The sequence below is a fragment of the Ornithodoros turicata genome, chromosome 1 (genome assembly GCF_037126465.1).
Source record: "Ornithodoros turicata isolate Travis chromosome 1, ASM3712646v1, whole genome shotgun sequence".
Lineage (NCBI taxonomy): Eukaryota > Metazoa > Arthropoda > Arachnida > Ixodida > Argasidae > Ornithodoros > Ornithodoros turicata.
The window spans coordinates 29,166,937-29,192,752 of NC_088201.1; the positions used below are offsets into that span (position 1 = coordinate 29,166,937).

A 25,816-nucleotide genomic window follows, 5' to 3' on the forward strand; every position below is an offset into this window, starting at 1 on the left:
GCAGGCTCTAAGGTTGAAACAACTGTTCATTGGCCTTTGCTTGTGAGACAATGTGCAACTATCTCGTAGTCCACACATACGCAGAGAGTTTTCAATTCACTGGAGTGGGCTACCCCCCTTTCCCTGTGCAAACGCTTCAGGCTACGGGGAACTTTGCCCCCGCTTCAGTACAGAGGTCGAGCGGGGTGTCTGGGATTCTGTGTCATGAGGCAAAGCTCTACAACATTATCATGTTCACTGGCATGAAGCATGCAATTTTTCGGATATCCATCGTAACATTCATCTTGAGTGTCAGCCAGGGGATCCAGACCCTCGGTTTGGGGGGGCGGCTTCTTTGTCAGAGCGCGTAGTGGGGGAGGGAGGAGAGGGAAATCCAATGTATAAACTGACGTTTTGGGTGGGTGGGGGGCGATCCCCCTTTGGATCCGCCTCTGGTGTCAGCTGGGTAGAGTTCTTGGAGGGGGCCTGGCACCCCCGGGAATGTTCCGGGGTTGGCTCACGCAGTCTGTGCCTATGAGTCCACATTCACGAAGGGCCATACTTCGTAGCAAGGTTTTACGTAGAAGCATCATCACGAACACTCTGTCAAGCATGCGAAACGCTGCCCAGAGCTGCAGAGAGCTGCCCAAATGCTGCCCAGGGCTGCAGATGCTATTGCTGTACATAGCAGTGCATTGCAGCTGCAGCAACGTTGAAAATGTGGTCAGTGGTCACTGAAAAACGTGACGGTGAGAGAGCATATTGGAGGGGCCCTTATATTCGTGGTTGTCTTGATGAGGCTAAAGGCTTGATGAAGGTAAAATGAGGCTAATCCCATCTGTTAGACTAAATGCATCAAACTCTCACCTCAATCATTCTAAAAGTGTGGTGTGGTGAAGCCCTTTCTTTGTTTTTAATTTTAAAAATGTCATCTTGCTTCTTGATTTGCACACATTTTCACACACACATTTAACACACATTTTGCAGAATTTTGACAACTGAACAAGCTGACAGGAACTTTCTATGTATTTATATCATAATAACAGAGTTATTGTTCGACTACACATTAATTCTAGGAACTTGACACACAGTTGACCCACTAGTAATGACCACAACTCATCACATTTAGCCTACTCCCATTTCCTCATCATGGAAACGTCGTCTATTTGAAAATATATTTTGACACCTTCTGTCTAGATTCCTTCACCACAGATCACCGTGTAACACATGTTTCCGGATATGAAACAGTTCCCTCTTCTATATCTGTGCAGTGTACTTTTTTTTTTTTCCTTTGTCCATTTTCTTTGATGTCATTGTAAGTACTAGAACAGGAATCACTCTGTGCTTTGTGTGAGTGACTAGATTGTCAAACAGTGTGTTGTCGTATTCCCTGGATCCCCACCCCTCATCAAATCTTGTTTATACTGGCCAGTTGTTTCAAAATTTCATGATTTTAAAATTATTGTGTTGATATTGTGGGTGCAGGTCATCTAATTCTTTTACTCCCATATTAGTATACAACTGGAAGACAAGTGATCATATAATGTGTGGTGACCAAACCCACACTGGGATAGTGATAGCTGTAGCTGATCGACTGTATACCTATTCTGAAAGTATTGCAGTGTTAGTGCATAAAGTACTCTTTGCCCGGTCTTTTCAGGACCATGTGCCCATTGATCATGTTCTGGACAATGTGATGTTTGATGACAAAATGTATGCCTGTACTGGTGCTGCAAGGTGTGTATCCTTCCTTTATATTTTCTTCTAAAATGAAGGACATTATGTAGTGATGCTTGGCATTTTTCAGTGGTTTGGGCTTAGTGTGGAACATCACGAATGAAAGCCCAGAGCTGACAGCTGTTCTAAGTAATGGACACAAAGATCTCCCAAGGGTGGTTCTTTTCAATCAGGTACAACGTTCATGACTATTTTCTATTCCTGTAGTTCTTTGCAGATGATGCAGAAATTGGGGTTTTCTCTTCTCAGTGCACTAGGTGCAGACCTTAGTCACAGATTTGTAATTTTAAGAGCACCCCACACTAAGTCTACTGTGAATTATTTAACAACTACAACTTTCTACTTATATTATCTACCTACCGACCTAAACGCTAATTTGTAGCCAATGTCATTTCAGGAGCACATAGTGACTGGTGGAGAGGATGGATTTGTTTGTATCTGGAAGCCAGAGATTGAATGTCCTGTGCAAGAAGAGGCAATGGAAATTGAGAACAACTCATCACTCGACATTAACATCTGAGGTAAGCTGAGCTTACCTTAGCTTGAGAATATATTGTGGTGCATTTTGTGGGGATAATCACTGTAGGGCAGTTCCACTGAAACTCGAACAAGCAAGCTCATATGCGAAGCAAGCGAATGAGCAACCTTATGACCGCCTTTATTGTTTCTAAATATCAAGTGGTGGTTCCAAGGGAAAGGGCGTCTAAAAATGGTGTTCCTTTGCAGTGACCCTGGCATTTCTGAAACACTAGATCGCCTCAGTCTCAGTATTTGCCTTGTAATGTCTATTGGGTTGTCATCCAGTTGATGGCTTTATGTTGTTGCATGCAAGCTATGCACAAAATATGTAAAAAGATAACACTATTTGGTCAAGGGAGACACAGCAATTTTTAAAGTTTTAATAAAGCCTGCAAGCTTCAGCCTCATTTTGCAGGACTCCCTACACAAACCTTGCACATTTAATCCAGTATAAAGTGGAATGGACTGAAGAAATTTGGAGATGGTACCACATTTGATGATACATTTTAAAGCAACGCATATCTTAGCAATTTGTAATTGAAGCTTTCGAGGGTAGTCATGTGTAGACCCATTACAGACAAAAGATTGGTATCCTTGGGTTCACTGTTGGCATTTCTGTGATTTGATGAGGTTACCGAATGATATATACCTGATAGACTTGATGTCCCATCATGTACCTCCCAGAGCTACCCAGGAGGATGTCAAAACCTGTTCTGTCTCTTCCTATAACCTCCTTGATGCTCCTGTCTGCTGTGCATTCCATGTAATCACTTCAGTTCATAGATTTAACTCTGGCATGGCATATCACTTTGTTTGTATTCATTGAGCGCATAAGTAGCTCTGATTTTACGCAGTATTCTAAAAGTAATGAGTCTTGAGGTGCATTCATTTTGTGTTTTGTTTTGTGTTATATACACAATGTCTCTACTATTGAGTAGCAATTGCTCTTTGTGTGCGGGCTACTGCAGCAAGCAGAGAAGGAAGTATGCGCATGATGACCTCTGGTGTGTGCCTCATATTGGTCCATATGCCATAAAACCTGTTTTTCTTTCTTCATTTTTTTGAGTCTGAGAGAACTAGTGGAGGTCAAACAGCCTTCTAAGTCCACTTCCTTGCAAAGCATAAGGCGGCGTAGATGCAAGCTAACTGGTAGTCATGTTTGTGTGGTTTTCGCCCATTGCTCAGGTGCGCCTATCATGGAGTTTCTTATAAAGTCGTTTTGGATTTGGGTTGTTTTTGACATGGGATGAGGAAGTCAAGCAGCTCATAACATCACATTGTCTTACTGTCACAGTTCCTCGTATCTGAAGTTACATGTCTGGTAGCAGTATAGCTGTTGTAACTTACAACACTGTCGCGTCTCATTGGAAACGCTCTCTCATTGGAAGGGCATATTAGTGACAACAGTACTCTTTGGTTTGAAATGCCGTTTTAGTGTTTCGAGATGAGGCACAATGTGGCAGAAGATGTTCCCGGCCCTGGGTCATGGCAAGAGCACCTGCAATGGCATCGGAGCCATCGTTTAACATGCCACCGCAGCCTTTATTTTTCAGTCCACAGCAACAGAAGTAGCTTAACTTTCACAGTGTCAAGAAAGGTTGTAGGATGTGGCTAGTGCCTCGAAAGATCAATCTATTACAGCTACAAATGAAAGTGCAGAAGAGCAGGAATGTTAATTCTGTGCTTGGACATTGATCATATTATGTTTCGGGGAAAAAAAAAAGTAGGGTACCACATCCAATCTTATTATGTGTGGAAGGACCAGAGCGCAACATCCAGATCTAAGCAGCTCAGGCTAATGAATGATAGAGAGAAAACGAACGCAACACACATTTAAAGGGACTATCACATCCATCCCAGTCGATTCCGAAACTTCAGTACCATGATATTCCTCTGTGATCTCTGACAGGGGCAGCGAAAGCCCCAAGTGAATAGGTTGTGTATGTACTGAGCAATCTGATGAAAAACATCGTAAGAGCAGACGACGGATTGCGGAAGTTCCTCTTCACAAAAACCCTGAAAACGTCACGCGTAATTGCACCAATGAGAGCACGTCTTCTCACTCAGCTGATCGGTGGGCATTGGAAAGGCGAGCGAGCCGTCGAGCGCCGGTTATGTCGGGATCGTAGGAACCGGAAGGAAACGTCGCTTCGCTTGCAAGCGATTCTGAGGAGCACAGTAGTGATGAAATTGTGTTAGATGATGACCCTTACTCGATGCACCCTCTGCCACTCCGTCCTGTCGCAGATGAAGGTGCAGGAAGTGTGAACAAAACTGTCCGATGACACTTTTGTGTACGCGTCACATCTGATCGCTCAAGATTGTGCACAGTTCAGCCAAGCGTTTTTACCGTTGTCCACTTGAAAGTGAAAGATGCCTCTGTGCCCCAGTGGAACCTGATGAACACCTATGCTCTAGTTCTGTTAGCTAGATGTCAGCTGTATTTGACATATGTCTGTGGACGGAGCTCCTGCTGGTTTATGCTACGCACCCATCTTTAGTCATGGTGACCGCAGCATGCGTCTTCATGAGCCATTTGATTAGGGAGTTTTACAGAGTCGTATGTGCCTGAACGAAACGACCGATTCATCCAATTCGAAAAGCTTAGGGGAAGCGAACTACAGAAAGTTTTACGAAACCGGAAGAATCGTTCATCCCCAAATGCATTCCAGAGGGATTTGAGCAGCAATTGGATCGTGGTGTATCACTCACATGTTTTCTTGTAGTAAATATAGCATATCGCAGTGTACATTGTGACTTTCCCTTTGGGGAAGGCTGTACCTGACATTAACTACGTTGGTCACTGCGTTGTCACTGTGCTGTCAGGCGGACGCCGGCACAGTTGGGAGACTCGGATCTCACGTTGATGAATCAGGATGTATAGGAGGCAGTTTCACTTTGACAAGGGTTAATCACCCATGTGCGAGCCTCTCTCGATAGTTAGACCAAACAGGGAACGACACAGAGATAAGCACTTTGCATGGCTTTAATGCGCCTTGCATATACGAACAAACTTTCTGACACTGAGCACATTTTCCAGTGCCACAACTAAACGCCGATGTGTGGGAAATGCTCAACTAAATATGTCCTTACATCCAACAACTTACCGCAGATGATACATGCCGTCAGTAGCAGTAAACATCTGGCAGTCTCACTGCAACTCCGCCACTCCAAACAGCTGCCATCTTGCTTCGTTGTGCTCGCCGAATACAACGAAACGACTCAGAGCGAGTGGGTCGTTCGTACGAAATTGCGCTTCCTACGACTCGCTCACTGATTCATACAGCTCATGCGCGGTACTCGAGTCGGTGGGAGGAAACTCCCTATTAGGTAGAGTGCCAAAAACGTCTCATACGTACGTTTATTGGTGATTCTATACGAACATGCCTGTTTCATTTGGAGCACAACGCTGTACTGAAAAGAAAAGTTTTTGTGATACATGACTTGCGTACCGCTCTTAGTAAATAAATCGATACTTTATTTTCTTTATTACCGTTTCACACAGGCATCTGCCCTGTCTAGTTCCTCTATAAGCTGGGTTTATGGCTACCTCATGTAACTGAAGGCACCGCTGTGCAGGCTCTGCTGTACCCACAATTAAGACTCTTTACCCATCAATTTCACATCGTGGATATAACATAAGAGTCAGGCCGCGTTCCCACATTCCGCTTCATGTCGCAATTTCACTATTGAGCGAAACTCACAGCAATTTTGAGGAAATAGGTTCTTCCACACACGAAGCCATACATGAAGCCATGCACGAAGCAGATGATGTCACCATATTTCTGGGCATTGCTCGGAGAGAAAATGGGGGAGCGATGCGCCGCCCTCGCATTGGTTGAATTATCTCATGTGTCATGATGTTCGTTTTCCCAGAGGTTGCTCTGATCGAGAAAACTCTGTTTATTTGGTACCCGAGCATTTCTCGGCAGAAAAAAATTGTCGAAATGGAATATCCAATGGTGCCATGCAGTCTCGTAACTGTTTCCTACCCATGTGTCCGGATGCGATAGTCCCTTTAAGTCTCATAGTGGTCTGTTGCATTGATCAAAACCTTTCCGTCAACTGAAGTTCTGTAATCCAGAGAGGCCACCTCAAGAAAGCAAAAGGATATGCGAACTATGTAAATGTGCTCCTTCTCCAGATTTCTTCAGTCTACTTCATTTTAATTAGACACAATGCGCAATAGCTGTGGAGGAATACTTGCTAATGTGCTGGCTCAAGCATGCAGACTAGGGTTTGCTGTAAAAATTGCTACAACTCTCTCAATCCAGCACACATGCCATTTTTTATTCTTTCTATTGTTTTGTGAGGGTTGTTTTCTTTCTTTTTTTTTTCAAATTTTTAAAAGATTGTGGCACCTTTTTGTTGGGGTTTTGGAGGCAGATCCATTCGAGTTGGTACATTGGTACATTTGTGGTACATTGGTATGCAAGAAAGTGTTACAAGGGGACCACAGTGGATTCTTTTTCAAGCTTTCCTCAATTAACAGTTCATGCTTAGGCCATCCTCGAAAGGCATTTTAGCCTGTTCTTGTGAAGTTGACTATTTTGATGAAGAAAGATACCTACTTGAAAGGCAACAACAAAGTCACCCATTCTGAGATGTGATGTTGCCATTTGAGAAAATCATCTAGAAATGCCAAGGACTCTGTGAAATGACCCCCTTTTTCTCTCTCTTTCTTTTCTCTCGTGAGCTCTAGCCTAGAACCTTAAATTATGCACTGTTTTAATCATTCTGCAACACGTACTAAATGTATATCTTGAGCAAAATTTAAGATCCTACACTGGTTTGAAGTTTTATGCGGGTTCAAATTTGGTGGAATTGCCCTGTAGCATGAGTTTCAGGTCTTGCAGATTATACTAACTGCAATCATGCTGTTTCAGACTGCAGAATACACATCATTCATGACAAGAAGCCATATGGGAGTCTTTAAATGCAGCATCATCTGTTCAATCTCTCTCTGTTTCAGTCCCTCAGCGTCTACTGTAACGTCACAAGTGTAAAAAAACTGCATGCTCTATCAGCTGTCTGTGGCATTGTGGATGTGATTATAGTGTATGTGACCCACCCCATGCTCAAGCACATTTTCATGTCATATTCCTATCAGTTGTCACGGTTAAAGCAAGGAAGGTCCTGTCTCCCTCTTAACTGATGCAAATGGATGTACCTAAATTACGACTGCAAGTATCGTGGTATTGAATTGCACAGTTAGACGATGAATTTTGTTGTAATACACATGCATAAGATTCAAATAAACGTAATCATCATAGTTGGTGTACCACTGTTTTACCACAAGTTTTGCATATTTTTGCATGACATAATAGGGGTTGCATAATTTTTTTTCCTAGCCCATACTCATGGTAGGAGTGTTGCCATCTTGCCAAAGATTTCTAGGATTCAGTCCGTTGAATTCTATGACAGGCTTGACAAGACTCAGAATACTATCCGATTTTTTTTTTTTCAGTTTTAAGGGGCTTGCTGGATGCACTTATTTCCATGCCACTGGCTCAACTGTCCCAGCAAGAGCAGACTGTACACATCAAAATAAAATTACACAAGGTGCCACATAAGAATTGACCTTGAATTATAGCAAATATTTCATTTTCTACTGTAGAAGCAAGAATTTAGGTTGTTTTTTTGCTAAACAAGATGGACAAGAAATGTGGTCAGTTGTTTGCAGTTTATCTCTCATACTAGTGTAGCCACAAAAATATTTTCCCATTTTTCTTTTCCCTAAGCTACGAGTTCGTGAGGTTTGAACCTCTGAAACCTCACTCTTGGCTAATGCCCCTCGATCTCTGGAAGTGCTACCTATAGTGAATAAGGTGCGACACCCCAAATGAGAATACGCCAACCATGGCCATGCTTTCTCAGTGGTATCAGAAAAGTGTACACAGTACTGGAGATGACTTGTCTAGGTACATTTAACTTGAAAGAGGAAAGTATTCTGCAGCCGTGATCCATGCACCTACAAATCGAGAAGGACCTTGCTTGTACTGAAATGCACATTTCCTACATGTGTGTAGAAGGCACTTGAAGAAATGTAGGTGAAAAGCTTCAAAAAGATATGCATTATCAAAGCTTTAGATGGCACAGAGGTCAGCCTGCTATGGGTGGGCAGTGACGAAAAAATGTCCGACCGAGAGAACACATAAGGAAAACGCCCAGAAAGCATGGTCGGGATTCGACTGCAGGTCACCTCCCTCCCTGCTTGTGTCTTGCAGTCATGATGAAATCCATAAATTTGCCCACGATGCACTAAATGCAGTCGCCTTCACCCTTAACCCATTCTGGGCCGAATTTTTCTACCCCCCAGCGAGGGAAAACCTCAAAATTTTGTTTCTGAGCTTCTCAAGACGTAAGGAACTCAAGAAGAAAGTTTGAAAAGTTTTGCGCTGTTTATTATAGCAAACTGACATATGATTTCTGTGGGAGTCATTAACAGACCATAAAACAGACGAACCGACGAATTGAAGCACACTGTGTGCACTGCTACTCCAGTTTTATAGCCTTAACCCGAAATTTTATTGTACACAAAAATCACTGTTAGCTGTCCTATTCAGAGGTATTTTGGCTGTCGAGGACACATGCAAAAAGCGCGCGCTTCGCTGACCCAATCAGTTCTGATGAAGACGAAGACGACACTCCAGTGCCATCTGCTCGTGGAGTTATGAAGTATTATCCCTCCGTGAGCTTTGGTCACGGAGAACAAGAGTTTCGGTTTCGTTCGCGAAGCCTGATCGACGAAACTGTATTATGATTCCTGTAGGAGTCATTGGCCCAGAATGGGTTAACTCATGGTGTTACATATTTGATTGCTTCTACATATTTGCATGTAAATAATGTACAGTTTGGTAGGTAATGGTGTCGGAGATCTTTCCGCTGTCTCATATGGTCTCATGCTACTTGAGGGGGATAGTGCATCCAAGACAAACTGCATAGGGAACTGCGCTGGAATTGCTGACTGCTGACAAATCCGCTACACTTTCACTGAATGCCATTTCTGTTCTGTTACGTCAGAAGACTGCGGCATAGGGTAACTTTGCCAATCATCCTGGCCGTTGACATAGTATAGAGTGCATCCCAATGAAGGCTGCGGAGATGTACTTCCATGTTTTCAGTGCTCCAGCTTCACCCCCCCCCCCCTCCTCCCCACTCAGCGCATGGGTCAGGTCAGCGGCAGCTAGAAAGCCTGCTAATGCCGCCTCTTCCTCCCTCGCTATGTGGAGTCTGTATTCAGCTGATCGCCACAGCCGATTTCAAACACAGGCTTTCTGTGGCAACAACTGGCGCATCATGGTGGCTCGTCTCCACGGCCACCGAAGCACAGTGGTGATTGGCGGATTCGTGACCAGTGGTGTAACCAGGAAAATATTTCGGGAGGGGTTCTATGGGGACTTTACATGGGGGAGGTGGATTTCCTCCGTCGTTACCCTCTCCCAAATGCACTAGCAAAGATAAGACTTTAAGACGCTACTGCTTGTGACCATCGTCATGAATTAATTTGATCGTGCTGTCCTCGTGTTTTCCTGGTGTCCCGGTTTTTCCCATGAAGAGAACCCCGAAAAACTCTCAAGGATGACTTTTATGTGGAATATACCCGATTTTACTACTGTCTATTATAGTGTTAGTAGATCGTTGATAACGTCACCGTGAAGTTATCGTACATACCAGTACCAATGGCAGCGTGCATTACTCAATCTTATTCGCAGATTGGTACTGTAGATACGTCACTTCGGAAGGCATGTAATAAGGGGTCTACCAAAACTCCCTATTAGAGGATGTTAGCAGACTGTTGATAACGACACCGTGAAAGTATCTTACATACCGAAACCAATGGCAGCGTGTATGACTCAAAATCTTCGGTGCGGTAGATACGGCACTTTGGAAGTCATGTAATCAGGGATCTACTAATACTTCCTATTAGAGTGTGTTAGTAGACCGTTGATAATGTCACTGTGAAGTTATTGTACATACCAGAACCAATGGCAGCATGCATGACTCAGAATATTATCCGCTGATTGGGCGCGGTAAATACGGCACTTGGGAAGCCACGTTATCAGCGATCTACTAATACCAGAGTTCGAGGTAACTCGTTACTGTAACTAAGTTCCTTTTTTTTTTTGGTAACTTGTAACTCGGTACTTTTGTGCCGTGGTAACTTTCAGAGGAACTCGTTCCTTTTTCAGGCAACTTTTCCAAAGTAACTTAAGTTCAGTTCCAAGTTACTTTTAACTCGCTTTTCACTGACGTCCACATATTTTCTTGCTTTCTCTCCAGTTCCTTCATGGCATTTTTTCACGCTTTCACGCTCCCATTGGTTCCGGTATGTACGATAACTTCACGGTGACGTTATCAACGGTCTACTAAAACTCTCTGATAAAGACGATAAGTCCGCTGATAACGAGACTTCCGAAGTGCCGTATTTGCCTCACCAAATCAGCAGATAAGACTGAATCATGCACGCTGTCATTGGTTCCGGAATGTACGATAACTTCACGGTGACGTTATCACCGGTCTACTAACACCGTCTAATAGACAGTATTAGTAGACCGCTGATAACATGACTTCCGAAGTGTCGTATCTACCGCACCAATTCAGCGGATAAGATTCTGAGTCATGCACGCAGCCATTGGTTCTAGTATGTACAATAGTTTCACGGTGACGTTATCAACGATCCACTAACACACTCTAATAGGGAGTATTAGTAGATCGCTGATAACGTGGCTTCCCAAGTGCCGTATTTACCGCACCCAATCAGCGGATAATATATTCTGAGTCATGCATGCTGCCATAGGTTTCGGTATGTAAGATAACTTCACAGTGTCGTTATCAACGGTCTACTAAAACTCTTTAATAAAGACGATAAGTCCGCTGATAACGAGACTTCCGAAGTGCCGTATCTGCCTCACCAAATCAGCAGATAAGACTCTGAATCATGCACGCTGCCATTGGTTCCGGAATGTACGATAACTTCACGGTGACGTTATCACCGGTCTACTAACACCGTCTAATAGACAGTATTAGTAGACCGCTGATAACATGACTTCCGAAGTGCCGTATCTACCGCACCCATTCAGTTACATGCCTTCCGAAGTGCCGTATCTGGCGTACCCAATCAGAGGATAAGATTCTGAGTCATCCACGCTGCTATTTGTTCCGGTATGTACGATAATTTCGCGGTGACATTATCAACGGTCTACTAAAACCGTCTAATAGAGAGTATTAGTAGACCGCTGATAACATGACTTCCCAAGTGCCGTATCTACCGCATCCAATCAGAGGATAAGATTCTGAGTCATGCACGCTGCCATTGGTTCTAGTATGTACAAAAGTTTCACGGTGACGTTATCAACGGTCTACTAACACTCTAACAGGGAATATTAGTAGACTGCTGATTACATGCCTTCCAAAGTGCCGTACCAATCAGCAGATAAGATACTGAGTCATGCACGCTGCCTTGATTCCGGTATGTAAGATAACTTCACTTTGACGTTATCAACGGTCTGCTAACACCCTCTAATTAGGAGTATTAGTAGACCGCTGATTACATGCCTTCCGAAATGCCGTATCTACCGCACCAAATCGCAGATACGACTTTGAGTCATGCACGTTGCCATTGGTTCTGGTATGTACGATAACTACAATTTGTCGTTATCAACTGTCTACTAACACCCTCTAATATGGAATATTAGTAGACCCCTGATTACATGCCTTCGGACGTGCCGTATCTACCGTACCCAATAAGCGGATAAGGTTCTGAGTCATGCACGCTGCCATTGGTTCCGGTATGTACAATACTTTCACGGTGACGTTATCAACGATCTACTTACACTCTCTAATAGGGAGTATAGTATTAGTAGATCGCTGATAACGTGGCCTTCCAAGTGCCGTATTTACCGCACCCAATCAGCGGATATTATTCTGAGTCATGCACGCCGTCATTGGTTCCGGTATCTAAGTTACCTTCACGGTGACGTTATCAACGGTCTACTAACACTCTCTACAGGGGATATTAATAAACCCCTGATTACATGCCTTATGAAGTGATGTGTCTACCGTGCCCAATCAGCGGATGAGATCCTGAGTCATGCACGCAGCCATTGGTTCCGGTATGTGCGTTAACTGCACCGTGACATTATCAACGAGCCTGCAGCACTCTCTAATAGGGAGTATTAGTAGACCACTGATAACGTGACTTCCAAAGTGCCGCATCGACCACACCAAATCAGCAGATAAGATACTGAGTCATGCACGCTGCCATTGATTTCGGTATGTAAGATAACTTCACGGTGACATTATCAACGGTCTGCTAACATCCTCTAATAGGGAGTATTAGTAGACCGCTGATTACATGCGTTCCGAAGTGCCGTATCTACCGCACCAAATTGCAGATAAGACTCTGAGTCATGCACGCTGCCATTGGTTCCGGTATGTACGATAATTTCGCGGTGACATTATTAACGGTCTACTAAAATAGAGAGCATTAGCAGACCACTGATAACATGACTTCCGAAGTGCCGTGTCTACCGCACCCAATCAGAGGATAAGATTCTGAGTCATGCACGCTGCCATTCGTTCTAGCATGTACAATAGTTTCACGGTGACGTTATCAACGGTCTACTAACACTCTCTAGTAGGGAGTATTAGTCATAGATTGAGAAGTTACCCGTGAAAAAGAACTCGTTACAAGTTAAGTTACCGTGTGCAAAATGTAACTAAGTTAATAACGAAGTTCTTCAGCCTGAAATGTAACTCGCAGTTACTGAGTTACTTAAAAAAAGGACGAGTTACTTCCAAGTTACTTCGGACACAAAATAGCATTATGCAGGTGCAGCGCGCGTGAGCAGTTGAGTTAGACCCAGGGAAGGATAACGGACGTATTTTTGTTACCGTTTCCATCTTCGTTACTGCTATATTTTAGTTTCTGTTATCCGTTTCTGATACCAGCTTTTCAATTTCGTTTCCGTTACGTTTCCGTTACTGTTTCCGGTAATGGAACTGCTGTTACAGAGCTGCGGGAGGACAGCCGTTCGGCTCTGCCAGCACCCTGGTTTACCTAAGTGCTCCTTAAGTGTCACGCGTACACACTACACAAGTACCTAATTTTACGTCGTTGGGATGCGCACGTCTTGCAAGATTTTTTAAAGTAATGTAGGAGCATGTCTTCAGTCACTCTGAGTCCAGCAACCCAAGATGGGCTTAACCTTCGTCCAATGTCGCATTCATAGGCGGACGCTGTCTTGTAGTAAACAATACTGCCATGGCATCGGTAAAATGAAAAAAGTAAAAAAAAAAGATGAAAATTATAGGCTTATGGTGGAGTAGAGTGCGTGGAGTCTATATTGTGTAAGTCTCATGTGTTGATGTAATGGGTGTGAGGACTGGGACGAGTAGGTAAGCGAGGGATGCACCCTCGAGATCCAATATTGCGCTTTGTTGCCGTGTTCTCTTGTAGTATTTAGAGCATTACGGGGAAAGGAGTCATCAAAATACTACAATAAAATGAAAAGTCCCTCAAATATCATCGCACAACAGGAATAGCCATTACCCGAATTCAATACCGGACGATAATTTTCGTTTCCGTTTCTGTTTCCGGTAATGGAGGACCGTGGTATGCGTTTCCGTTATCGTTACGATCTCCAATTTCGGTAATATACCGTTTCTGTTTCCGTTACCATTACCGTTATCCTTCCCTGGTTAGACCTTGAGTTGCCTACAGAGGGGGTGGGGGGATTTATTGGCAGAAAAAAAGAAAAAAAAAATGAAAGGGAGGAGTGCAACACGCTTAGATCGTTTTCGTTTATGTCCAACAATAGACCTCCCCCTGTTTGTAAACAAATGACGTCATAGTGTTCGACAGCGCTAAAATTTGGTAGAATTGAACTACGCTCGAAGATAGAGGTGAACAAGGGCGCGCCCGAAAGCCACGGTCTTAAGGGGAATAAGATATGGTCCCTTAAAGGGACGCGACCCTCGGCCCTACTTTTCTTTCAATGGGAGGCAGCGAACAAGTGCCCGTTCGTGGAACCCAGCCCTCTCCTTCAGATTTGTTTCGGTTTCAGTCTGTCTACCAATGTCATGATGACGTTTCTCTAGTAGAGGTCTATTCGAACGCTTTGCATCTTACTCCCTGTGGGCGCACAATGGTTCAGCTTCATTTCAATGGCAGCGGATCTTACTTCCTGAATAAAGTACTGTCGTTGATTGAACATCACGTTTTATTATGACTCAATCTCATCTGCTGGTTGGGTGCGGCAGTTACGGCATTTCGGGAGGCATGTAATCAGCGGATTACTAACACTCCCTATTAGAGAGTGTTAGTGATAACGACAAAGTGTAGTTATCGTACATACCAGAACCAGTAGCAGCGTGCATGATTCAGAGTCTTATCTGCGATTTGGTGCGGTAGATACGGCACTTCGGAAGGCATGTAATCAGCGGTCTACTAATACTCCTAATTAGAGGGTGTTAGCAGACCGTTGATAACGTCACCGTGAAGTTATCTTATATACCGAAATCAAGGCAGCGTGCATGACTCAGAATCTTATCATGTGATTGGGTGCGGTAGATACGGCACTTCGGAAGCCATGTTATCAGCGGTCTACTTATACACCCTATTAGAGAGTGTTAGTAGACAGTTGATAACGACACCGTGAAGTTATCTTACATACCGATACCAATGGCATCGTGCATGACTCCGAGTCTTGATTGCTCCGAGTCGCTGATTGGGTACCGTAGATACGGCACTTCGGAAGGCATTTAGTCAGGGGTCTACTAACACTCCCTTTTAGAGAGTCTTAGTAGACCGTTGATAACGTCACCGTGGTCTTATCGGATATAGCGGAACCAATGGCAGCGTGCATGACGGAGAATCTGATCCGCTGATTCTGCGCGGTAGATATGGCATTTCGGTATATTTGGTATGGCATTTCGGTAGATAGGGGGAGGGCTTTGCGGCACATTTTTCAGCCTGGGCCGAATTCATTCATATTTTTTTCGCTACAACAGCCGTGTGGTGAGCGGTTAACATGCAAGTATAGACATGCAAAGGATAGCCATACACAAAGGTACAAAAGTCAATAATGCCAGGGATTGTGCCAGTTGTAATGCTAATAGTGCTGCCAATTGTGATGCCAATCAGGTGAAGGAGAAAAACCAAGCCGAAAAACCTTCACGACCTGAAACAGAAGAAATAAAAACACAAGACAGTACATGTAACGAATATACATAATTTATTCGCTATATTCAGTCCCTAGATTCTGAAAGAAAACATAATATCAACATTCATCACATTGCTTACCAATTGTTCACTTATGGAGCCCCGCACCAATGACCTGAAAGATGACTTATTATTATAGGAAACTACATTCGCATTCAATAATACATTCAGTATTGCGGCCACACTGGATAATCTGAAAAAGACACGTTTTAATATCAACACACTGTCATTATAGCAACAATAATCTGAAAGAGAATCTCATTTAATATTCTACTTTCAATAATACATACATTGCGGCGGCGGCAGCGGCGATGGACACCAACAATCTGAAAGAAAATCTCCTTTATTATCATATTCTACTTTCAATAATACATACAATACTGAGGCCACATTGGATAATCTGAAAAAGGTATATTTTAATATCAACAACCATACTTGAATCCATGGAAGACAATGGACACGAACGACAAGAACGACACGAACACAAGAGGAAATAAAATCTATAACACTACATTTAATCAAAGGAGATATTCTTAACCAATATAATTACAATCAAAATTACAAGTTGTATTATAGAAAGTCTGAGACGTGACCACCATCATTGCGATTGCGGGATTATAATTACAAGTGCCAATAGATGTATGTAATTAAATGTGAACAGCAGAGACCCTGCAAGACCATGGGACACGAACGACAAGAACACAACAGGAAATAAAATCTATAACACCACATTTAATCAAAGAAGATAGTATTAATCAAAACAACAGAGGAGGAGAATTTTAACTATCATAAAATCATCCACGTGACTTAATCTAATCGAACACCATCCAATTTTCATTCTAAGAGACACTACAAACCTTACTTTGTTTTATGAACCCAACATAGAAAATAGATATGTTAAAAAATGATGGGGGGGGGGGGGGGGTGTCGAGGTAGCTTGCCGTTGTTGGCCGCACTCAAGTGGGCATCGTCACGACTATAGCAAAAAAGAAAAAAAAGGAAAGTGGGAGAGGGGAGTTGAGGACTTCAAAGTGATGCATAGGTAGGATGACCGATACTGATGGGACGGAGGCACACTGTAGGTGAGAGGTGCACTAGAGTGGTCTTTCCGCTAGGCCCGTTTCTTCGAGAAAGCGCACGAGGCCGCGAGTTTTTGAAAGTCTTTCCGCACAAGAACCTTCGGGGAAGAGGACGTCCGTCAGTATACCAGGCCTGGCGTGGGGAAGATGAGTTTCGCCCCATAGCACGCTCCTAGCCAACAACCAGCTCTAATAATATCTGCCCTGATTTGTTGAAGACGGGAGGCGTACGCCTGTTTTGTGACAGTTATGAACATTTCGAGCGCAATAGGGACGATAAGCTGATTATTCCAACATTACACAACTTTTAGTTAATCAATTTCTTATTAAGTGAATAGCATAGACATAAGGAAATAATGAGAAACAACACAATCAACGGCTAGCATTAATAGAGAGCCAAACCTGCAGCTCCTAGCCAACACGTAAACAACAGATACATGCAATAGCGAAACAATCTATCAAAACAAGAAACATTACAATCTAATACTGCGAATAGCACAGACTTAACGCTGAAGAACAGAGGAACACTTTAAGCGGCGCAACGTAAACAACAACAGAGGAAAATAATCTATCATTGAACCATCATAAAATCATCTTCGAGAGTTAATCTAATCGAACACAATACAATTTTCATTCTAACGAACGCTACAAACCTTGATGAAGGTATCCAAGACATAGAAAATATGCACTGTTTTCATCTCGGTTTTCACTCTTTTTGCTCAAAGCCGGGAGACTTGATGTCTCTATCTATATGACCAAAACGAAGCAACTACCATGCTTTATCACTCAAAGGGTTGGGGGCTATATTCCTTCCTCCAGCAAACAGGGCGCTCTCGAGGTCAGATAAGATAGTTCAAAGGCGAATATATTTTATTGTGCAGCGCAAATAGTTGCCGATATTATTCGCGGGGATCACTATCTTTTCGTATCCTTTCCTTGAAACGGAAGTCTTTCGTCAAAGTGGATGACAAGTCGGCTAAGTTTGTACAGGTGCGATATTTTTATTAAACATGTAGAGAAAGTCCAAATTATTAAATGATACGCAACAATACTCAATAAAAAACGAGAAACAAATTTGATTACATAAATTTTTGTAATATCTTGCAACAGAAAGTTCTATATACAGGGTGTCCCAGAAAACATGTCATTGGATTATAATAAAAAAACTATGCCACCTAGAATCATGCGGCCAAGAGCATTTGTTCTTATTAGGTTTTTGCCACCTCCTAATGGGAATGTCATGTACTCCAAGTTTAATTATGTAAATATTTGCGAACTGAACTCGAAAATGTGCCAAGTAAAGGTCACTTTTTTACCCCACAAATATGAAGAGCGTGCCGAATTCACTCAAATTCACGATAATTCACAGTGATATTCACGAGCTATCCCATCGGAAAAAATAGCCGAATATCATGCTTTTCGGAGCACCGGACCATAGCGCGCGATGACTTTTTGAGCGCAATCGCTCTCAGTGCGACGAAAGGAGGTTCCGAAGCCAGCCCACAGAGTGATAGTAGAAAAAGTTCCTAAATTGGGAGAGGGAAAGCATTATCGCAGCGAAAGTCGGACGTGATAAGCCTGCCTGTTTTATCTCCCTCTGCGACGTCGGGGAGGGCTGGGTTTCTAACCTCCTTTCGTCGGACTGACAAAGAGAAAAATTCATCGTGCGCTATTCTGTGCGACCTCCTTAGAGCATGATGTTCGGCTATTTTTTCCGATGGGATAGCTTCTGAATATCCCTGTCAATTGTCAATAATTTGACTAAATTAGACACGCTCTTCACATTGGTGGGGTAAAAAAGTGACCTTTACTAGGCAAATTTCTGACTTAAGCTTGCAAAAATTTACATAATTAAACTTACGTTACACGACATTCACACGAGGAGGTGGCAAAAACCCAGTAAGAACAAATGTCATTGACCGCATGACTCTAGGTGGTGTAGTTTTTTTATTATAATTCAATGACACGTTTTCTGGGACACCTTGTAGATGAACCACACAGAAATATCAAATGTGAAATGCAACTCAGATATATCAGGCATTCCCATCTTAGCGATTATTTTTACTTATGTCAATCGAGTGAACAATTGAAACAAATACAAGACAATAATTATTTCAAGTAGTAACTTCACAACTCATAGAATATCAGTCGAGTGAATACTTGAAACAAAGTCAAAAGAATAATTAATTCAGACAAATCATTTCTAAACAAGCAGCGTGAATACAGAATCGTTGAAAGCACACGTTTTTTCTTGCTCATCATGTCGTTTTGTAAATCAATTTCCATAATTCTCACGACAGGTGGATATTATAGCATTCTAAACCAGACAATAAAATTTTAATCAATAAAATGAGCATACATAAGTGTAGACGCGCACTTGAAAACAGAAGAGACAATTGCTATACATTGAAGAGATGGACAGATTTTGTACTCGATACCATAAGTCATGGGAAGATGTGATAAAAAACTGCTTCGAAAAGGAAGAGCCGCGAAACGATTCCATTATCGCTGCATTTCAATACGTCTTAGACATGGTCGTATTCGGAGATATGGTACAAATTACGGAATTGAAGGTGCAAGAACTTGTATGCCGAATCTACAATAGTTATAAAAATATTTGCACGTCAACAACGGAATGGCCGCTGGGATTGATGGCGGAGTTTTTGAGGTTTGCTAACGAAGAATTGAAATACACTAGACCACATGTAATTGTAATCATTGCAATGGGCATTGCGTTCATCAAGAAAGCAGTCAGATCAAATTATCACATACAAGCGGTCTATATCGCTAGATTTATTACGGATTTGTTGAAATTACACATATCTGAGATGGAAAGTATATAAAATCTTATCACATGATATGTTCAACTACCACGGCAACGCAATTATTTTCTTCTACCAGTTCTTGCAATGATGTCGAATGAGCAGAAGTTCATGTAGACTTCGCCTGCACATCATGCTTGTAAAATCCTCCATTTGCATCGCGGCATTTGATAATAGATTCGCTTTTCGCAAAGGCTTCGTATTATCTTGCAGGCACTGAACCCGAATGCAATTGTAAAAGTTGATGACACTGTGTCGCGAACGCTTTGACTTACCCAACACCACCTAGATAAAACAAGGCCTCTTCATGCATGCCGTGACGTCACGCTAGTTGTCCCTCCGCTGCTTCCCTCTGGTACTTGGACGGTCGCCAGAGCGTGCCTAAGCAAGCGACGTCGCACTCTTATTGTTGAAAGCGATGTTTTAACGAACGTAATGGAATTTAGCTTCAACTCAGGAACAAGGCCAACTGATGAATGAAGCACTTCCAAGTTTATATATTTATCCGAACGTTGGAAATACTACTTTACTCCTTCGAACACTTAAATGGTTACATAAAACCTTAAGTGCGACGATGGGTTGCTTTCAATGTGGAGAAACATCACACACTTGTCGGTCACACTCATTGTCCAAAATTGGTGTTGCAGATGCCTCCTAACTTGCTTTTAAGTCGTCATAGAAAACACTGAATTCTTCATCACTTCTTCTCTTCTGGTTCCTAGTGAATTTTCTAGGGCTTTCTGAAGGGTCGTGTTCTTCGTCCTGGCGCGTTTGGAATTCGTTGATTCGCGACGAGCACGCGTAGATGACATGTAGGCCGGGCAGTTTGAATAAACTGAAGGCACAGCACCTGGCACCAATCGTAGTCGATCGCTTTCGATTTCAGTCATCTTCCCATCGCTGTGCGTGAGTTTAGCGACAATTCCGATTGCTGAAAATGCCATTCGCAGAACTGCGAGAGAATGAGGACGACCGTATTACAATCAACATGTAAGCAAGATCCCACAGCGCATTTCAGCAGCAGTGGCTTCAAGTTTACTTACATACCTTGGAGCGAATGCTCGGTTTAAAATCTGCGCGTGGAATCGCCTTCAGCTATTATTCCTTGAGAGTTTCATCTGGGAACGAGAACACATGCACTATTGGGCCCTCGTCGTTGTCTCGACAGCGAGGAACGCAGCACCGGCCCTGTGGAACTGACTCACCAACATCGTTTCAGTTAACGGACACTGCCTATCTCTACATAGAGCGTTACAAAAGCATACGTACCTGTCACTCGAGAAAACTGACAATGCAGTACGCGACGCACAGGCCAAAATCTCACGAAACAGACTCTAGAAGCATGAAGAGATGACCGGCAAGTTGCACAACGCTTGCATCAGCATGTATCGGGCCATCGGACTCGGGATCAGGCTCGGGCAACTATAGCGTTATGTCACACGCAGGGAGAGGGAAGCATGAAGAGGCCTTGTGTTATCTAGGTGGTGTTGACTTATCCCGCCGCAGTCCATAAGATCCAAGAGAGATATTTCCTGATCGCGACAGGGACAAGCCGGGAAATCAGCATTGTGATCGCCTCCACATAAACAACACTTCAAAGAGGAATCAGGGGAACAAGCAGATTCGTCATGGGGGAATCACCGCAGCGCCGGCAGCGCATCTCGGACTTACAGTGCTTAGTGATGTGGCCAAAGCGGTAGCAGCGCTTGCACTGCAGCGGCCTACGCCTGAACAAGTCCACGCGAAATATCAGCGGCCACGACTTTATCTCCGAAGGGCAGGTGTGCCCCGCGAAGGTCACTATGACTGACTCTGTAGCTACACGACTGTCGTTACCGGGTGCGCTACACCGGTAAGCTTCAAGCACCCCGAGATGGGAGAAAAGGTCAAGGAGCTCACTGGCAGGCAACGAGACATCAACCCCCTTCACCACCCCTTTGACGCAGGCTAAGTGATGTGGAATGTAGGACTTGACAGGAAGGCCTCCGAATGTAGAGGTTTGAAGCAAAGAGCGAACCACGTTCATGTCAGAGGACCTACAAACGATGCCGTCTTTCCCATACTGACGTACCTCATTAATATCCTTAAAATTGGGAGTTACGCCCTCGAGGCACTGAATAAGTATCTGAGGGTTTTTAGAGCTTATGGTAGACCCATTCGTAGGCATGAGAACAACAGGAATGGCAGAAAGCCCGTTCTCTAAAAAGTGTTCCAAGGGGAAGGAACCAATGTCGCTTGACGCGGACCGGCATCTTACGACCGCGGGGAGCCCCCTTTACACCGCCGGGCACCAGCAAGGTATGGGCAAGTGGCAGTCCTATAGAGGCCAAGAGCAAAGTCACTTAGTCGCTTTCGGGATCAGACCGTTTCCTGCAGGAGCTATCGGAGAAGCAGCCTTCTCCAGCAGCAAGATACAGAACCCGATTCACCTTCGCACTCCACTCGGGTTCTTCTTCTTCTTCTTCTTCTTGTCAAAGACGCCTTTTCTTCTTCGTTTCCTACGTCTGGGCTAGTGCAACTGTTTGAGAAATATACATGCACTGTGGAATTTAATTCATGAAATATGATAAGTTTTCACGAAAGATTAGTGATCCTTTTTTGTAATCATAGACTGATGTATCATGCCTCTAAATTTCAATGACCGATCCTTCTCCGGCAATTCTATCGTTCGGGTGTTGAACTTGTACAGAGTGTAGTCGGGTGAAACCTATTTGATGGTCAGCTCTGATTCCATATGAGAATTCTTACACACAATGTGGAATATTCGTTTCCTTAGCGATCATTGCTCTCAGTCCAGGCATGCTAAATGCAAAGTGTTTTCCATTGTGATGCGTAGAATTCATTATAATGATGACAAAGATTACATTTATTGTTTCAGTTATATGCTTGTTTATTCCGATAAATTACAATTGTCCTATTCCAATCTTTGAAGTTTTCGTTTGTTGTCTTGACTGATGAATTCGGAATGTATTACATAATGATGTTTTATTATCGGTCGCTTGAATCCAGCGTTGATTAATGCAATCGAAACGTTGTCGCCGCATTTGTATCGCTTCAGTAACTTGCACTTTGTTGCGACGAACTTGCACAATCTCTTATTGATGTGTCATTTCTTTGTATGATTGTGCTTGAATGGCGTACAATACAGTATTAGATGAAAATCGTCCGGTGGTCCACCGCAGTTGATATGTTCGTTGAGTTTCAATAAGTGATGATACATCAGACCTTGTACAACAATATTGAACTTCTGCTCATTCGACATCGTTGCAAGAACTGGTAGAAGAAAATAATTGCGTTGCCGTGGTAGTTGAACATATCATGTGATAAGATTTTATGTACTTTCCATCTCAGATATGTGTAATTTCAACAAATCCGTAATGAATCGTACGATATAGACCGCTTGTATGTGATAATTTGATCTGACTGCTTTCTTGATGAACGCAATGCCCATTTCAATGATTACAATTACATCTGGTCTAGTGTATTTCAATTCTTCGTTAGCAAAACCTCAAAAACTCCGCCATCAATCCCAGCGGCCCTTCCGTTGTTGACGTGCAAATATTTTTATAACTATTGTAGATTCGGCATACAAGTTCTTGCACCTTCAATTCCGTAATTTGTACCATATCTCCGAATACGACCATGTCTAAGACGTATTGAAATGCAGCGATAATGGAATCGTTTCGCGGCTCTTCCTTTTCGAAGCAGTTTTTTATCACATCTTCCCATGACTTATGGTATCGAGTACAAAATCTGTCCATCTCTTCAATGTATAGCAATTGTCTCTTCTGTTTTCAAGTGCGCGTCTACACTTATGTATGCTCATTTTATTGATTAAAATTTTATTGTCTGGTTTAGAATGCTATAATATCCACCTGTCGTGAGAATTATGGAAATTGATTTACAAAACGACATGATGAGCAAGAAAAAACGTGTGCTTTTAATGATTCTGTATTCACGCTGCTTGTTTAGAAATGATTTGTCTGAATTAATTATTGTTTTGACGTTGTTTCAAGTATTCACTCGACTGATATTCTATGAGTTGTGAAGTTACTACCTGAAATAATTATTGTCTTGTATTTGTTTCAATTGTTCACTCGATTGACATAAGTAAAAATAATCTCTAAGATGGGAATGCCTGATATATCTGAGTTGCATTTCACATTTGATATTTCTGTGTGGTTCATCTATATAGAACTTTCTGTTGCAAGATATTACAAAAATTGATGTAATCGAATTTGTTTCTCGTTTTTGATGGAATATTGTTGCGTATCATTTAATAATTTGGACTTTCTCTACATGTTCAATGAAAATATCGCATCTGTACAAACTTAGCCGACTTGTCATCCACTTTGACGAAAGACTTCCGTTTCAAGGAAAGGATACGAAAAGATAGTGATCCCCGCGAATAATATCGGCAACTATTTGCGCTGCACAATAAAATATATGACCTTTGAACTATCTTATCTGAGCTCGAGAGCGCCCTGTTTGCTGGAGGAAGGAATATAGCCCCCAACCCTTTGAGTGATAAAGCATGATAGTTGCTTCGTTTTCGTCATATAGATAGAGACATAAAGTCTCCCGGCTTTGAGCAAAAAGAGTGAAAACCGAGATGAAAACAGTGCATATTTTCTATGTCTTGGGTACCTCCATCAAGGTTTGTAGCGTTCGTTAGAATGAAAATTGTATTGTGTTCGATTAGATTAAGTCACGAAGATGATTTTATGATGGTTCAATGATAGATTATTTTCCTCTGTTGTTGTTTACGTTGCGCCGCTTAGAGTGTTCCTCTGTTCTTCAGTGTTAAGTCTGTGCTATTCGCAGTATTAGATTGTAATGTTTCTTGTTTTGATAGATTGTTTCGCTATTGCATGTATCTGTTGTTTACGTGTTGGCTAGGAGCTGCAGGTTTGGCTCGCTATTAATGCTAGCTGTTGATTGTGTTGTTTCTCATTATTTCCTTATGTCTATGCTATTCACTTAATTAGAAATTGATTAACTAAAAGTTGCGTAATGTTGGAATAATCAACTTATCTTCCCTATTGCGCTCGAAATGTTCATAACTGTCACAAAACAGGCGTACGCCTCTCGTCTTCAACAAATCAGGGCAGATATTGTTAGAGCTGGTTGTTGGCTAGGAGCGTGCTATGGGGCGAAGTTCATTTTTTAACATATCTATTTTCTGTGTTGGGTTCATAAAACAAAGTAAGGTTTGTAGTGTCTCTTAGAATGAAAATTGTATGGTGTTCGATTAGATTAAGTCACGAGGATGATTTTATGATAGTTAAAATTCTCGTCCTCTGTTGTTTTGATTAAGAATATCTTCTTTGATTAAATGTGGTGTTATAGATTTTATTTCCTCTTGTGTTCGTGTCGTTCTTGTCGTTCACGTCCATGGTCTGCCATGGATTCAAGTATGGTTGTTGATATTAAAATGTACCTTTTTCAGATTATCCAATGTGGCCTCTGTATTGTATGTATTATTGAAAGTAGAATATTAAATGAGATTCTCTTTCAGATTATTGTTGCTATAATGACAGTGTGTTGATATTAAAATGTGTCTTTTTCAGATTATCCAGTGTGGCCACAATACTGAATGTATTATTGAATGCGAATGTAGTTTCCTATAATAATAAGTCATCTTTCAGGTCATTGGTGTAGGGCTCTGTAAGTGAACAATTGGTAAGCAATGTGATGAATGTTGATATTATGTTTTCTTTCAGAATCTAGGGACTGGATATAGCGAATAAATTATGTATATTCGTTACATGTACTGCCTTGTGTTTTTATTTCTTCTGTTTCAGGTCGTGAAGGTTTTTCGGCTTGGTTTTTCTCCTTCACCTGATTGGCATCACAATTGGCAGCACTATTAGCATTACAACTGGCACAATCCCTGGCATTATTGACTTTAATAAATATATTTTCAATTGTACTTTTGTGTATGACTATCCTTTGGACGTCTATACTTGCATGTAAACCGCCTACCACACGGCTGTTGTAGCGAAAAAATTATGAATGAATTCGGCCCAGGCTGGAAAATTTGCGAAGGTAAGTGCACGCGCAGCGCTCCCCTCCCGCCGGTAAGCGCGCGGACAACCCTCCGCACACGCGCCGCGAGCCGATAAGCGGGAAAACATTCGCGAACGAAGTCGGCCCAGGTTGAAAAATGCACAACGATAAAGTCACGCTCAGCCCTTCCGCCCGCTGGTATGCACTCGAACAACCCCTCACCTGCGCGCCACCCACCGCGCGCCGTGAAAAATTCGCGAGAGAAGTCGGTCCAGACGCCGTGGGGGTTCGAACCAGGCACCTAGGGTCTGTACTGGACACGTCCTTATACTACTGATGTTATATCGATATATCGGCGTTCGCAAAATAGATGGATGTGTAGCGCCATCGTCACCACGATCATCTTCACCTGGCGCGAGCTGCAGAGCCTTCCACCAGATCACATG

The 25,816-nt window shown here is 42.7% G+C and overlaps 1 protein-coding gene and 1 long non-coding RNA gene across 4 annotated transcripts in view; one reads left to right on the forward strand and one right to left on the reverse strand.

Annotated features, from left to right (window-relative positions):
* The window catches only part of LOC135377813 (uncharacterized), a 29,099-nt gene extending 21,592 nt beyond the window's left edge, over window positions 1–7,507 (forward strand). For all 3 annotated transcript variants that reach the window (XM_064610503.1, XM_064610502.1, XM_064610501.1), the window contains exons 10-13: window positions 1,640–1,716; window positions 1,787–1,889; window positions 2,114–2,237; window positions 7,122–7,507. In XM_064610503.1, coding sequence (XP_064466573.1) covers window positions 1,640–1,716; window positions 1,787–1,889; window positions 2,114–2,236 — 303 coding nt within the window. In that variant the 3' untranslated portion in view covers window position 2,237; window positions 7,122–7,507. The remainder of the gene's footprint in view (window positions 1–1,639; window positions 1,717–1,786; window positions 1,890–2,113; window positions 2,238–7,121) is intronic.
* Window positions 7,508–18,359: 10,852 nt separating this feature from the next.
* Window positions 18,360–21,790, reverse strand: LOC135397928 (uncharacterized). The gene is made up of 3 exons (XR_010423891.1): window positions 20,631–21,790; window positions 20,409–20,557; window positions 18,360–20,313 (listed from the first exon to the last, which is right to left on the reverse strand). It is a non-coding gene; the product is annotated as an uncharacterized LOC135397928 (long non-coding RNA).
* Between the last annotated feature and the right edge of the window lie 4,026 nt (window positions 21,791–25,816).